General features: G+C 40.7%; 1 protein-coding gene across 1 annotated transcript in view; it reads right to left on the bottom strand.

Annotated features, from left to right (window-relative positions):
* ADAMTS17 (ADAM metallopeptidase with thrombospondin type 1 motif 17) overlaps positions 1–14,794 on the bottom strand; it is a 166,633-nt gene that overhangs the window by 63,297 nt on the left and 88,542 nt on the right. Inside the window, exons 12-15 of the mRNA XM_042824518.1 lie at positions 8,433–8,534; positions 6,654–6,799; positions 3,526–3,692; positions 3,030–3,157 (exon numbers count right to left, since the gene is read on the bottom strand). Coding sequence (XP_042680452.1) covers positions 3,030–3,157; positions 3,526–3,692; positions 6,654–6,799; positions 8,433–8,534 — 543 coding nt within the window. The remainder of the gene's footprint in view (positions 1–3,029; positions 3,158–3,525; positions 3,693–6,653; positions 6,800–8,432; positions 8,535–14,794) is intronic.

The raw sequence follows: 14,794 nt of genomic DNA, 5'->3' as shown, positions 1-14,794 counted from the left end.
AAAAGCAATCTGGGGTGCAGTTTGGACTGCATTACCTTATCTTCACCAATGCTGTAATGTCCATACTAGAGAAAGAAAACCATGAAAGAACATAAAAGAGAGACTACAGAGTTCTCAACCTGTTACAGATCTCTCATCTCTTAAAAACTCCAGGAGAAAATAAATTCTCCTTACTAGAAGACAGTGTGCATTTCAGACAGGAAAGATCCAATACGTATATGAACACTGCACTTTGTACCAGAAGATAGTACAAATAAATGCATTTACTTTTTCTCAGCAGTATCTCTTCTAATAGCATAACTTTATAAGACTGTCCTCAATTTTTCACACCAACTCCTGAAGCTCTTAGCAGCTTTTGTCTTGTCCTCATGCTGGGACACTTCTACAACTATCATGAACAAAATGCTCATCCTGAAAGGCAACTCTAATAAACAAAGACGGGATAAAACTGAATAAGAACCTCAGATTTATCTCAAAGACAAAGAGCAAAATTATAGAAAAATAGAGGTGACTTAGGGATTTGTGTGCTAAATTTAGGGCTGACTTTGCTCTGTTCTATTGCCTCTCTGAATGACCACAGGATTAATCAGGTTTACTCAATCCAGCTGCCTTCAGGTGTAAGTGGTAAATATTGCTGCTTACCGTGATTTTGCTTCAGTGTGGCTTACACAAAAAAATTTAATTCACACTGTTTGGACTGGAGCTCAGCTCATGGCTTTAAAATGAAGCTGTAAGAAGTTCATAACATACAGTGAAAGAAAGACTCTCCACCCTTTAATGTGCAACTCCAGTTCAAAGATCCTGTTCCTGTTTCCCTTCTCAAAACCCCACTCTCCTAAAAGAATAGATGAACATAGCAAAGACAAACTGAATTCCTTTTTCCATCAACAATGCATGTAGGAGCAAACACTGCTAAAGGGAAGAGAGCTGTTGCATTGCCAGGCCATTCTGTGATTCTATGATTCACAAGCAATGGATACTGCTAATATGCCTGTACTCTGGCAATGTATCATTCCTGCCTTTGAGAGCCTCTAACAGCACGGATTACACAAGAAAATAAATAACAGCAATACCACCCTCTGATTTCAGCACTTATTCTGTACTCCAGACCTCCCACCATGCTTGTTGCAAGGCTTTGTCTACACTGGGGAAAAAAACAAGAGTAATTAAATGAATATGATGATTAAATTCATTTAATAGACAGCTAGTTCGACAAGCATCTATAGCAAATGAGGTACATAGTCATACATGGTGATTCTCAGCACTAGACTGCATATAAGGCAGAAGATTATTATAAATGACTTCACAAGACTTTCAAAACTACTCGGCTTGAATTGATCATTTTGCATTTTCTCCCAGCCAGATGCAAATGGACTGAATGTTCTGCAGCTGTCATCGCCTCTCTGAACAGTTAAAGGCAGTTGCCCCCAAGTTAAGAGCACAATTTGCTTTCCATGATGTACCTCCAAAGCTCCGGGCTCATAAAGGTTTTCATTTGGAGGGGAGCTGGCTACTGCTGTTCACTGGAAGAAGAAAATGTACATTGCCATAACGTCTGATTTACCATTTGTGGCTGATCTGAACATTTGGAGCAGTAAATCTGGCCAGCCCAGCATAATGGTCAATGGCACACAGCTGGAGGTGCACAGCTGGCCTTACTATAAAAGATTATTAATGGATTTTCAGGGTTTTTTTTAAGATACAGCTGAAAACAGGGAAAAATTAAGTAACTTGGGATGCACCATGAACCTGGCTCTGTGCAAGGCATTTTTTATTAAAGAGCATTTAAATAATCAAGTCTATGCTGGCTTCCCCACAACTTGCTGTTGTTCAGATTCTTCATCTGAATAAATTATAAAGGCTGAATTAAACATGCACCTTCAGCAGCTATGTTGGCAGGAAAAAGGGGGAAGTGTCTATTTCAGCAGTGCAAAACTGAATCCAGACAAAGCCTTTTCACTTACCTAGTCACATTGCTATTAGTAAGACTGCATTGTGTCCCCAAGGCCTCTCTCATACCTGTGTTAATATTATGCTCATCTACAGCCTACTAGCAATAAAACAACTAGTTCTTAATCATTGCTCACAGAAATCAAGACATTTGGACAGAGCCCTCTTCATTTCCACTCCCAACAGAGATAAAAGGAGATTAGCATCCTCAGGGTTTGGCCAATCCATGCAGGTAGTAACATTTCATAGAGGACAGCAGAAGGAGGTCTATCCTATCATCTTTTAGGTTTGCTCTCTCTGTGACCTGAGCATGAGACAACACAGATGAGAGGCAAAAGAAAACTGGTCATGCTCTAGACTGCTGGATCTTGTAAACCTAATTCTGTCTATTGCTTGGGGCTTTATAACTGAGTTTGAAAGAGAAAGGGAACTTTTTTCTTACTGCAGAGGAAAAAGGCCTTTCAAACATTTTTGGTGGGCACCAAGGTCAGAAAATCACCCTGGCACTATCTAGTAATAAAATGAAAAATCACATGGATAAAGGATGCACAGGTGAAGCCCCAGGTTTATGCAGCTCCAAGAGCCAAAAAGCAAGTAATCTCAAAAAGCTTCCTCAGTATTTCTACACAGGCCCCAGAGAGAGATGAAAAGCATCATAATGCTGTTAACACAACACTTACAACAGGATAGTAATGATTTATACTCCAATTTTCAGCATCGACATTTTTTCAGCAATTCCTCTAATAGCAGAAATGGAGCAGTTAAGCAAGCCAGATTTCCACTCCCATCCTCTTCTCTCACAGAAGCCCCTTCCCACCCAAGCTATTTGATGAATACACATGAGCAAATATGATTACTGAACGTTCCCAGCTGTTCAGTAATATTTTCATACCACGGGCATTTATCACAGTGCTCCATAAAAGACAGAGCTACAGAGCACTTGCAATGGGTATTACAAAACAGGGTCACCCTCTCACCTCAGAGAGGGCTGCCCAGCCACCCACACAGACATCTGCTCTTTTAGGACATATATAGCTACCCCAGATTATATTAAAAACAAAATGAGAAAGCTACTCCACCTGGCACTTGCCATGTACACAGAGGTCAGTCTCATAAGGCCCACATGGAGTGCCATCGAGGACTCTATCTGTCACCAGCACAGGGGAATCCTTCCCCAGTGGAGAGCAGAAAAGCTCACATGGTTTATCTGGAAAAAAAGAAATACATGTGTCTTGATGAGCAGCACAGACAAGTGTGTGAGGCAACAGCAACTAAGCAAAGGAATGCAGTCTCTACATGAATCTCTACATGAATATTTGCCTGCTCATACTGGGAATCTAGTTCAGGTACCTTCTCTTCCACGCTGTATAAAGGACTGACAGCTTCTGTTAAGAAAGCTTGAGGAACAGCATGGCAGCAACAAGTAATTGTAATTCATCTTTCAGATGCAGCTAAGGGGAACATTCTACAGCTTTCTTACAGAAAATTGGGGGTATTGCAGATGAAATCAAGATAAGTTAATAAGCCGCAGTGGAAGGACAGCAAGAAAATGCAGAGGAAGCTGAAGAAACTTACCATCAACAACCACAGCTGTCAGGAGGCTTTTTTTCTTATTGGTGTATCTGTCATGGGCCTGGCACTGCTGGTCTCTGAAGCTCGGCACACCTTTGGGGCAGGGCAAGTTCTCACACACGGTGTGTTCCACGCTGGCTCCACGGCAGTTCTTCCCACCTGGCCCTGGCCTATTGCACACAAGAAAAAACAAGGTCAACAGGAATAGCAAAACTACATGCAGGCATATCTTTATTGAAGTTTTTCTGTTCAAGCCAACTAGTAAAATAGCAGAAAGGATCCTTCCCTTCTGACATTTCTTCCTGGAGTGCAAATCTTGCTCTGCATGGCTCTAAGAGAAATATCCAAACTGCATGGTGGATATATAATTGGTTTATCAGAAGAGATGCTCTGGAGTGCTTCAGAAGCATGTTCTTTTGTAGTGTCCATACACAGATCAGTAAGTAGGTGGCTGACTGCACATGGCACTCTTCTGATAGGAGGTAATTTAACCACTAAGTAGCCTTCTTAAAAGATCCGGAGCGTTCAATTTTTCGTATCCTGGTCATGAATCTCAAACACCTTTAACAAGAGATACAGCAAATGTCTCTGCAGCACATCCTCTAAGGTTCTTTTTTCAGCAACGTGAAAAGAAAATATTACAGAAAAAGCTACAAATTGTAGCAAAAGTATGGTTTTCAAAAACAAATCTGTGCAGTGGACAGTCTCCATCCTTGAAAGCCATGCCACTTTACATATCTCTTTTTAAGCATGCAGGAAAGGTGACTAATCCAGCATCAGGATTAAGCATCTGCAATTTTTTATTTTTATTTTTTATAATATATTTATGATTCCCCAGAGAAGGAAAACTAAAACTCTTGACAAATGCCTGTATTTTGCTTCTTTACAAACAAAACAAAAAGAAACCAAATCAACCAAAAAACCCCAAAAAACTCAACAAGAAAAAGCCACCCTAAGTGATCACCATTTTTTGTAGCTATTGCTGATACCCTCCTGAATTCTATCTATAACATATCTATCTTCTAGTTGTAATCAGAATAGATGGATAAAGTCATGTCCTTGCTTTTTTTAAACAGATGCTATGAAAAGCAAATCCAGCCAAATTCCAGTTGTTAGCAATGGAGAGATTCATTCCAAAGGCTTCTTCTCCCCTCCCTCCCAGAAGAGCAATGAACATCAGGTTGTATCACACTGCTAGTTAGAAACCAGGGCCTTGACTGAACAGCATTTACTCGTGTCATTAGTCCCAGTAAGAGCTGCCCTGTCCATTTACACAGTGGCAGCACAGCCCCAAGTCCTCACAGTATGGGCTGCAGCAATGGCTGGGACTATCAACAAACAGTCTAATTCAAGGCCATCCTGATACATGCCTGAAACACTGACTCAGATTTCCTGGTAGAAAACTTCACGGCCATCGTCCACCATTCCACAATGTTTCTGCCAAGATATCTACCCACTAATGAACTGAAGAGATCATTTATAAAGCCCTGAGTCCTCCACATGACAAGAGAGGATGGGAGAAGGGATGGGGATCTCATTATCCTGTTCTGTTTAAGCCTGTGTTTTTATCTTCAGTCCCACTGTATGAAAATAGTCCAAAGCCTGGACAAGCACACAAGGCAGTATAGCTCAAAAGACTGCATGTGCAAACTGGCTAATGACACACTGCTTTACAATCATTTGGAGGCAATGCATGCAAGTACTGACAGAAATTACAGAGAGGAAAAACCAAATCAAACAGTGAAGCAACTGGTTTAAAAATACTGATAGTCCCACAGGCTCAGAAGTCAGCTGGCAGGAGTACAGATTCCAGCAAAGAAAAAAATTTGAAGACCAAATACATATAAAATAAAAGATAAATCCCTCAGCCAATACTTTTGGACAGTGAATAAACCAGCTGCAGAAGAAGTGGGCTGATGCCAGGAATATGAAGCAAAAGAAGATCACGTGTGTATCCCCAGCCAAGAATGTATATGAGCAAGAGAATTTTAAAATCAATGTGCAATCTTGGAGGGAGCATTTCCTGTAATTTAAGGAACGATGATGAATGGATTTAGGTTTGGTCAGCGCTGTGGTTAAAGAGACTTTTTGTAGCTGACAGCAAAGAAATCAGCTAAGTCCTTTGTTCAGGAAAACAAGCTGGTAAAAATCAAGTCTGGACATTACAGACATGCAGTTGTAGTTCTGCTTTACTAAAGGAGAGAAATAAACAAAAACATCCCCTTTAATATGAATATATCCCAGCAGAAGCCAGTGGATGTCTATCCATCATCTGGGCATATCTTCAAAGTGACTGCTGCTATCCAGAATCTCAGCCTCTATTTAAAAAGTAAAGTTTCCTGTGCTTTTTCAGTGAAGAAAATCTTAAAATATAAATAAAGCTGGAGATGCATAACTTGGAAGGTTGCTCTTATTCATCTCAGAAAAGATAATGCATCTGAACGGAGGTGTTCATTTAAACAGCCACTGTGGTAACCTGTTCAGGCCTCTTGTAAAGGACTTCAGGTATGCTTCAATTAACCAGAGAGATGAAGGACTGCACGAGAGATTATATCACCTCCATTTCTTCTTGAAAAAGTCTGAAAAGGTCAACTCCAAGTACCCACTGTACTATGGGTGCAGAATACTCTCCTTTTCATATGTAATACATCCTGATGTATAGAGTATCTCTCAAGGTACTTGATCAACACTGCTACATGACACTATGACCACTGTCAGCCACTCTTTTGCTTCCCGGAGGCAGAGGTAAAGCCAGCACTGCCTGCAAAACTGATCTCTAAGACATATTGGCTCAGTTTGCTCTGTAGATCCAGATTACCCTGTCTCATTCACTGCAGTGCTGAAGAGAAAACACAGTATCTTTTCTCTGCCAAACTACAGGTCTTGAATTCAGTTGTATCTGCATCTGAACCATTGCATTGGGCCACTTCCAATGGTAACCCCTCAAGCCATTTCCACACAGCGTGCTTTGCTCCAGGTAGTTGCTCTTGGATTCTGATTCAGTCTTTGCTGCTGGTGAACATCAAGTTTCTTGCATCTCCCCCACAGCTCTGCTGCTCATTTCTTTACTGTATTTTTGCAGCAAGGTTTGCCTAGGTGCTACATGCAAGAAGAAATCAGTGAAGACTTACGGGGGATTGTCGCATTTCCTCTGTCTGAATCGCACTCCTGTGCCACATGTCCGGCTGCACATGCTCCACTGACTCCACATGCTCCAGTCTCCATCAACATGTTCAGGGATGGGAGTTTTACTGACACACTCCCCAGCTCGGCACCACTGAAATGCAATTGCGTTAGCAGAGTCTGGAAAGGAGCCCTGGATCTTGCAAACAATCCTGTACTGGTGGACTTTAAAAGGATGTCTCAGAGATTATATGCCCATGTTTAAATCTGTGGAGATTCCAGGCTTCTGTGTGATGGATGAAGAAAAATATAGAAGTTTAAGTGTCACCCTCCATCAATCCCTACAGGAATTTCTGTCATTAAGAAAACATAATCATAGAAATTGGCCCCTTGCTTCATAACGCACGTAATTATCTAAATGCAAAGACTTCAAACAATGCTTTCCATGGAAACCAAATCCAAGAAATTATATCCCAAAGCAATGTCTTCATCAGCAGTATTCCCTGTATGTACAAAATCATCCAGTATTTTGACCCTAACTTGGCTAAAGCCCCAACCAACCTTCGATTCTAATAAGCTACGCTGGCTCCTAGCCAAGTAGCAAACTTGGCCCATTCTCCTCCTCTGTCCAGGATATGATATAGTAAGCATTGCAAAGAGGTATTATGAAAGATTCGCTGAGACTCCTGTAGTTAGAAAAACATGTATTTAAAAACTTCTTGTCTCAATTTCCTTGTTATGCTTTCCAAAGCACAGCTTTTCTTGTCATTGTTTATCTTCCATTTGGAAGCATAGGCCTCTAATCTTTCTTTTTAGCAACAATCTTTTAAAGTTTACTCTTTCTTACCTCTCAAGCCACACAGCATACATTAAATCCAAAACTAGTAAGTAAGGGGGTTGGCATTTACCAAAGCCGTCAAGTTTCTTTGTGGCTTAATGAGTTATCAGCCACAGTGGGAGAATGAACCACACACCACCCAGCACATCCCAGCCTAGAGGTTAAACATCTTCACTTAAGTATACTTCTGTTAGCACAGCTGGGAGGTAGCAGCTCAGTTTCAGAAACTCCCACTCTTACAGCACTGAATCTAGCTACCAAAGCAGTGAATTCCACTGCAGGGAGATCTAATAACCTCTGAGTTTATTTTGTGCTTCTTGTAACTGTTTTCTCCATTGATCTGGACTCTGGAAAGTCCACACACACCTTATTCATCTAAGTAGATACATACAGTAAAGCAAATATTACTGAAAAAATAACTAAACATCAATGAATTTAATCTCAACATGTTTTGAGCTACTTTTAGTAACTAAAAAGTTTTTAAATAGCCTCTTGTTCCCCATCTGCCTCCACTCCCAAAATGCCAGTCTAAACGCTCCCCACACTTCCTATCTCAATTACAGCCAAGAACACTACCTTACCTTAGCTTGCACTGAAAAAAAAAACCTCACTCTTGAAACACCACCTGCAGCAATGAATAACCTGTGAAGAGTGGTCGACTACCTAATGAGACTCACAGGTACTCAGTCTGTGCACTTAAACAGTGCGGCATGGAGTTTTCCTACAGTGTTTGTGTATCACCTTGACCACAAGCTGTGTTCTCCGGAGGCTACTGGAATACACTTAATAAAATCAGTAAGATCTGACCCAATCCAGCTGTTAATTGAGCAATTTTTGTTACAGAATTAGTATAAAATGTGGATTCATGATAAATACTGAATCTTGGAAACATTACTCCGCTGACAATGCTGGAAAAAACAAACTCATTGCTGCTGAGTATTTTGATTACCTTGTCTGCGCCACACTCAGTGCCATCCAGAGGGGGATCCAACTTTGTTTTACAGGATGTATCTCCTTCCACCAAGCACCAGAGCCCAGCACACATCAAATGCTGTAATCGTAAAGCAATGAGGTGCAGTTATTCTGGATGTCAGTATATTATGAGATATACTGCAAAGCTCAGGCAGTCTCTCTCATTCTCCCATGTGAATCCAGAGGCATCTAGTTGGTTTGGGAGCCATTGTTTTTAAGGACTGATTGTCATTAAGTATTTGAGCTGGGAATATAAAAGAGATTGATGGACATCATCATCAGGAACAAAACCCATCCTAAATAAGAAGTCCATTATTTAAAAAGAGTTCTTTTTCACTAAAATTAATCTGGTTCATTAAATAGGAATCTTATTTGGGAGGACAAAAGTTGAGTGCCTTGGAATCACTTCAGAAATTTGGGTGTCTGAGCCGCTTAATCACTTGCATGTTTTTCCTCTAAAGGTACTCACAGAACTAAGCACGGTAAAAGTCAGTAACCCTGCTGATCCTGGTGGCATGGCCTTTGAGAGAAAAAGAACTGAAGAAGTTTTAAGAAAGAGGAATGGGTTTCACAGTGTGCCACACAGTGGAGAAGCTTGGTGATAAACTATGAACATGCAGACAGGCTGGGAGAAAGAGAAGGTTTGGGAGTGAGCAGGAGCTGCTAGAGTCCAAAATGCTAGAGAAGGTGAATAGTCAGATGTTAGGGCAAGAGCAGCATGAGGTACCACACATCTCACTACCAGACTTTAAACATGTTTTGGGTATCATTTCTCAGCACTGCTGTTCTGCTCAGCAAACGTGTGTTAGAGGGATATTAATGGTGACCACACTTGTGTGATCTGTCAGATCAATGATATTTTCAGAATCTGAGTAAAAGAAGCAGAAAAAAGGGCTTTTACATCGTTAATTTTTTCCACAGCATCCACCATGCTTTGCATTCCTTGAAAGTAGATGAATTCAATACAGTGCTACAGATCTGAGGACCAAAAAAAGAAAAAGAAGAGTTACATTTCTTTCCACTATTGTTCACGTTTCAGTGTAATGGTAAAAAGATGAGAAGCCTGACTCTAGTGCCAGCTGGTCTTGTCAAGATTTATTGCACCTCATTAAATAGTTGAGTCAACATGCTCAGACCTTTTGGTTCTTTCACAATATGATGTTAAAGACTGTGGGTGCATGCATGTTTTGTGTACACACATGCTGCGTCTCTGTGAAATAGAGCTGTATGGCAGAGGGTGTGGACGAGGTAAATCCCAACAGTAGCGACGATGCAGAACATACTGAAACAAAATGAGTTATCCCAGCAGTATCTGCATCCCGTTTTGCTTCTACATTTCTCTGTGGAAAGAAGCTTTTGCACTACTTAAACCAAAAGAACATTCACAAATATTCTAGAAGCAGACCACAAGCTGTGAACTAGAAGCAGACAGCACAATTTAGCAACATCTGTACCAAACACAACACAGAAAGCTATCATCAAGCACACAAACAACAGCAAATACACAAGGGAAACATAAAACAGTGAATTTTCCAGACATTTTTCCTAAGCTAGTAGTGCGTATGAGAAAATATCAGCTGTCGTTTTGACTAAATGATTGTGACTAATCAGTGGTTTGCCCACAGTTCTTGAGCACCCATTAGCAGAGAGGACTCCACATGCTGTTGTACAGACAGGTACACAGAGGCAGAAGAATTGAGAAGCCACAGATATCAGAACAAACTGAGAAATCGATTTTTCCACACTGCAACTCCCAGGTTCTTAAAACCCCTCCTTCTCTGGAGAGCACTAAAATCAAAAGTACGTCTATTAACTGTCAAGTCTTACAGAAAGAATAGTGATCTAGGCAATAAATCCTTTAAACTGTAAAAGCATTTTCCCAAAATGTCAAACTTACAGCTCTGAGAGGATGCTTGTTTTCCTAGAGGTAAAACCACAACACCCCTGCATCTGTTTTAACTCACAGGGATCAAAAAGCAATGAGTTATTCTTTATATTAAGACTACACACATGAATAATTGAAAAAGAATTCTAAAACAGAGATGTTAAAAGCGTGACACAGACCTAAGAGCAAAGCATCATAGGATGTTCTAGATACAGAAGCAGAATGTGCTAGATGTAGCTACAACTACAATTCAAAGCAATCTACGAATATGATGGACCACTGAATTCCAGAAGCTGCATGTAAATGAGGGTTAAAGTCTCCTGTTTGAAGTTAAAATAAAAAAAATAAAATAAAAAAAAAGGGGGGGGGGGGAAGAGAAAGAGGGGTGATGGAAAGAAAGTCATAAAACAAAGCAGTTTTTTTATACAGTTTTGGTTGCCAAACAGAATTCCTCCATAGTCCACAAGAATGTGGAAGGTGATATACTCAGCTAACAGGCCCAGCTATGAGCCATGGCCTGGGGGAAGCATTGGGCACAGCTAACTTCAAACAGGTGAGTCCGCATCAGCCGAACCACAGCACCCAAACCAGCCTGTAAACACAGCTGGTGCAAATACTCACATGTGTATGTGCCTATGTGCATGTATACACATGTATATACATGAACACATTCACACACAAACAATAAATAAAAGAAAAAATCTCCTTTACCATTACCTGCTGTTCTGAAAATTCCCATTTTTGGGGTATGGAGAACATAGGATTTTTATAGTATCTCTGTATTTGATTCTGAATACTAAATGCAAAGCATATTTCAGGAAGCAGTTATAGAAAAATCTGGTAACTGCACTTCAGCTCTGTGTTCTAGTGCCATACCACTACAAAGCTGAAATACTCATTAGTGCAGTCCCCTGTATTTCATACAGCTTTCGGATACCTCAGCAAAGATTAAGCCATCAGCTTTGGTACTGTATATTCCCAAGATGTTTTATCATGTTAATAGCTCATTTCAAAAGAGATCATATATCCTCCTCAGCTGCAGTATAAACCCAAACAGAAATCCTCATTAAACAGTCCTCTAGTTAACCAGTTGCAATGACTGATTTTTTAAAATAATTAAATAGTCAGCTTTGTGGGGAAATATCAAAGCAAGAAATGGCACGACTTAAAAGAATGCTGCTTGTAAATCAATGTCAGTTCACAGCTTACACTGATATAGAAGCTATCAAAAGATCTCTGTTACTGCTAATTGTGTCAGCAACCAGGTTTAAGAAAGATCTCTGCCTGCGAAGCTCTCCTTACAGCATCCACAAAGTGCCTGTGAGGATTTTCCAGTGATAGATATTTTTCTCTGGAAAAATATTGATGAAACTGTCTGTGTGGAAAGGTCATCCTTGGATCAGCCCCCAGCCTGACGTATTTCCAGGAGGGAAAGAAAAAAAAAAAAAAAAAAAAGTGAGATGGTTGTTGAAATGTATTACTTCAATAAAAAATGCAGATTTCCTTTTTTAAAATTGCAATACTTCTTCAACTGAAACCTTAAGGAATTTATACAGAGAGAAAACAAACAAACCAAAATCAAAGGGGCAAATTTGAGTCTCTCAGAAACTCCTGCAAGATAGAAGAACTTGCCTGCATAGCTGTTAGCAGACAGTCCTGAGAGAGGTCAGCGCCCGGAAGCTCCCAAGCTGGGGATGGCTGCTTGGCAGTGAATGACGCTTCCGATTGCAGCTGTTACAATGGCACCTATTTGAGAAAGGGGCCTTACTGTGCCAGGTGCTTTCTCTTCCTCAAAGAATTTGTAATCTAAACAGGCTCCTGGAATTACGGAGACAAAGGAAGCTTTTCCTCTTTGTTTTAGCTGACAAGTCAGGAACAGGAAGGGATTAAATGTCTTACTGAAAGTCTGCTCAGACCGAGCAGAAACTCCGCTCGGAGTTCAGCAGCCCTCTGCTCAGTGTCACAGCCACAGACTCGCACTGCCTGCTGGCTAAACTTCAGAGTAAAACTAGAAAAAACTCCTGGGACACCCCCAGGAACATGTCTGGCTGTGGGCCTTCCCACCTTCCACAGCCTCTCATACGTCTGCACAACACATACCGTCTCTGAAGATGGTATTTACCTTGCATGCAGCCCCATCCCAGACACATGCCAGCACAGCCTCACAGCGTGTGAAGCACTGCGACCACTCACATGTGGCTCTAGGAAAGTAATCTATTTTAAGGCTCTTTAACTGAGTACTGCAGCTGGAAACGAGAAGCCAGCATTAATTCAGCCAGCACTTTGCCCACAGGCAATCAGACTAGAGTCTGTTAGTTTCTGGGTTAGCTGTTGCATCACCAGTTACTAAAAGCTGTGTGATTCTGTCCAATGACCTCATATGATCTCAGTGAGAAGAGAACGCTCACAAAACTCCTCTGTCTCAAGCCTCAAATTATTACCTACAATGGGAAGCTTCCAAATCTCCAAAGCAAAAAGAGAATCCAGTGAATAAAGAGAGCCTACCCCCCAGCTAACAGCTCTACAGAAGCTAGTTCCTTCCCTACACATTCACTCCCCCATCTTAGATTCATCCAAAACCAACAAACTACAACACAACCACCACTACAAAAAAACCTCACAGTTAGTTCTTCTGAAAAAGAATTTGTTCCTGCTGCCTGCTGCCCGTTGGAAAGATGGGCAGCTTCTTATTTCCAGGAGCAAAATTAACCACCATGAAACCAATTTTGCTGTCAAAACGAGAGGATTATGAAAGAAGGACTTAGCAAGAACAAATATCCTTAAGGAAGAGGAGCAAGAGACCACTTAACACAAGGGCACACTTACAAATAGACTGGCTTCCAATGAAATATCCGATCTCTTTAATTTTGCCAAGGTTTTGGCTTGGCAAATAGCTAACAGTGAGATAAAACACGCTGATAAACAGAATCCTAATTAACACCTATTAAGTAGAATAAACGCACTCTTCTGTTCAAAGCCCTGTGTATGCGTTTGAAGCCTCACAGCATGCTTCTGAGGAGGCCCTCTTTACACAGCACAGTGGGAAAAACAACACCCTCCTTTTCTATGTCAGTGCCATTACTTTGGAATAGATGAACAACAGACAATCTACATGGATTGCAAAGGAGGTGAGCGCTGTTGTTTGCCACTGGCGTTAGTGCAGTTTCTTCCTGTTGAAAACTAGATGAAAGGTTCTGAAAATCATAATAGTATAAAATTGGAAGGCGCTTCGGAAGAGGAGCCATTTGCTGCCCCAGATAAGATAACTGTAATACTTGGGTGTATGTATCAGTGGGCAGCTGCTGAGCTTTCTGTAGAGTCGATAATCCAAGGAACAAGTGGTAGGTCCAATAGTGAAAGTGTTTGCATGTCTGTCCAAATGACAGATGTGATCCAAATGTCACGGAAAGACTCGAGAAATGATCACAAGATCTAACCCAGAATATTCAGGCAGTGGTCAATATCCACTAAGTTCTTGTTTTAACAAAACTGGCCAACAATCCAGCAAACTCATTATACGTACAGCAGTGACAAAGAAGAATGGATCTCTTTGCTGTCAGACAGAAACCACCTCAGTTCATAATTTAAAAAATGAGCCTAAGAAGAGACACAGCTCAAGAAGATTTTTTTTAAAAAACATCTCTTTGTTTTCACTCCCTGACTATGTGCTTCTTCAGAAAAAAACAGAAACTTGAGGGCTCATCAATGCTTTTTAGACAAGCATGGCCTATAACTTTTCTGCTTGGAGCCAACAAATTCCAAGTTGATTCCCCTTTATGTTAGTTTTCATATCAGTGCAATACTGCTAACTCAAAGAATAGCCTCTTCGTCAGCACTTCTGGGATTGGAAAGTCATCAACATCGGACTAAGTGCACAGTCAAAGAGTTTGTTTTAACTTCCGAGGAACTGGTCTTTGAGAGTTAAAGTACCCTTGAGGAAATGGCCCTTCAGTGTCAACTACTTTCCGGTGCTACACTTTTTCCTTGCAGAACAGTACAAAAAATCTATGATAAGAATTTGAGATTTGTTAGTGTTCTGTTTAAGAGAAAACACAACAAACCGAGACCAGCAAACATGAAGTGTAGCACGCTGGGTTTGGTTATCTGAGTAGATGGTTTGATATGCTTTACACCACTTACCAAGACATGAATCCCTTATGCAATGCACCTAACTCCTTATACCTACATACTAAGAGATCTTCTCATCTACAATCACGATACAATGTTGTATCGTGATACGAAGATTCCTCTTCGTATTTCTGGGAGAGAGAAAAAAAAATCTACTAAATTCCAAAGCAGTAACTACTATGACATAGCATGCACACCACAGACAGATTAGGATGGTTTAAGTTTGAAAGAAATCAATTGGTTATATTCTTCTTTCTAACAGTAGATGATAGTCTAATGATTTGAAAAGCCCAGACAGCTCCTGTTTTGACAACGTTAGTAAAAGC

This window comes from Centrocercus urophasianus, unplaced genomic scaffold (genome assembly GCF_019232065.1).
Source record: "Centrocercus urophasianus isolate 14NV4802_14NV808 unplaced genomic scaffold, USGS_Curo_1.0 seq_23, whole genome shotgun sequence".
Taxonomy (NCBI): Eukaryota; Metazoa; Chordata; class Aves; order Galliformes; family Phasianidae; genus Centrocercus; species Centrocercus urophasianus.
This window is presented reverse-complemented; position numbering and strand designations above follow the sequence as displayed.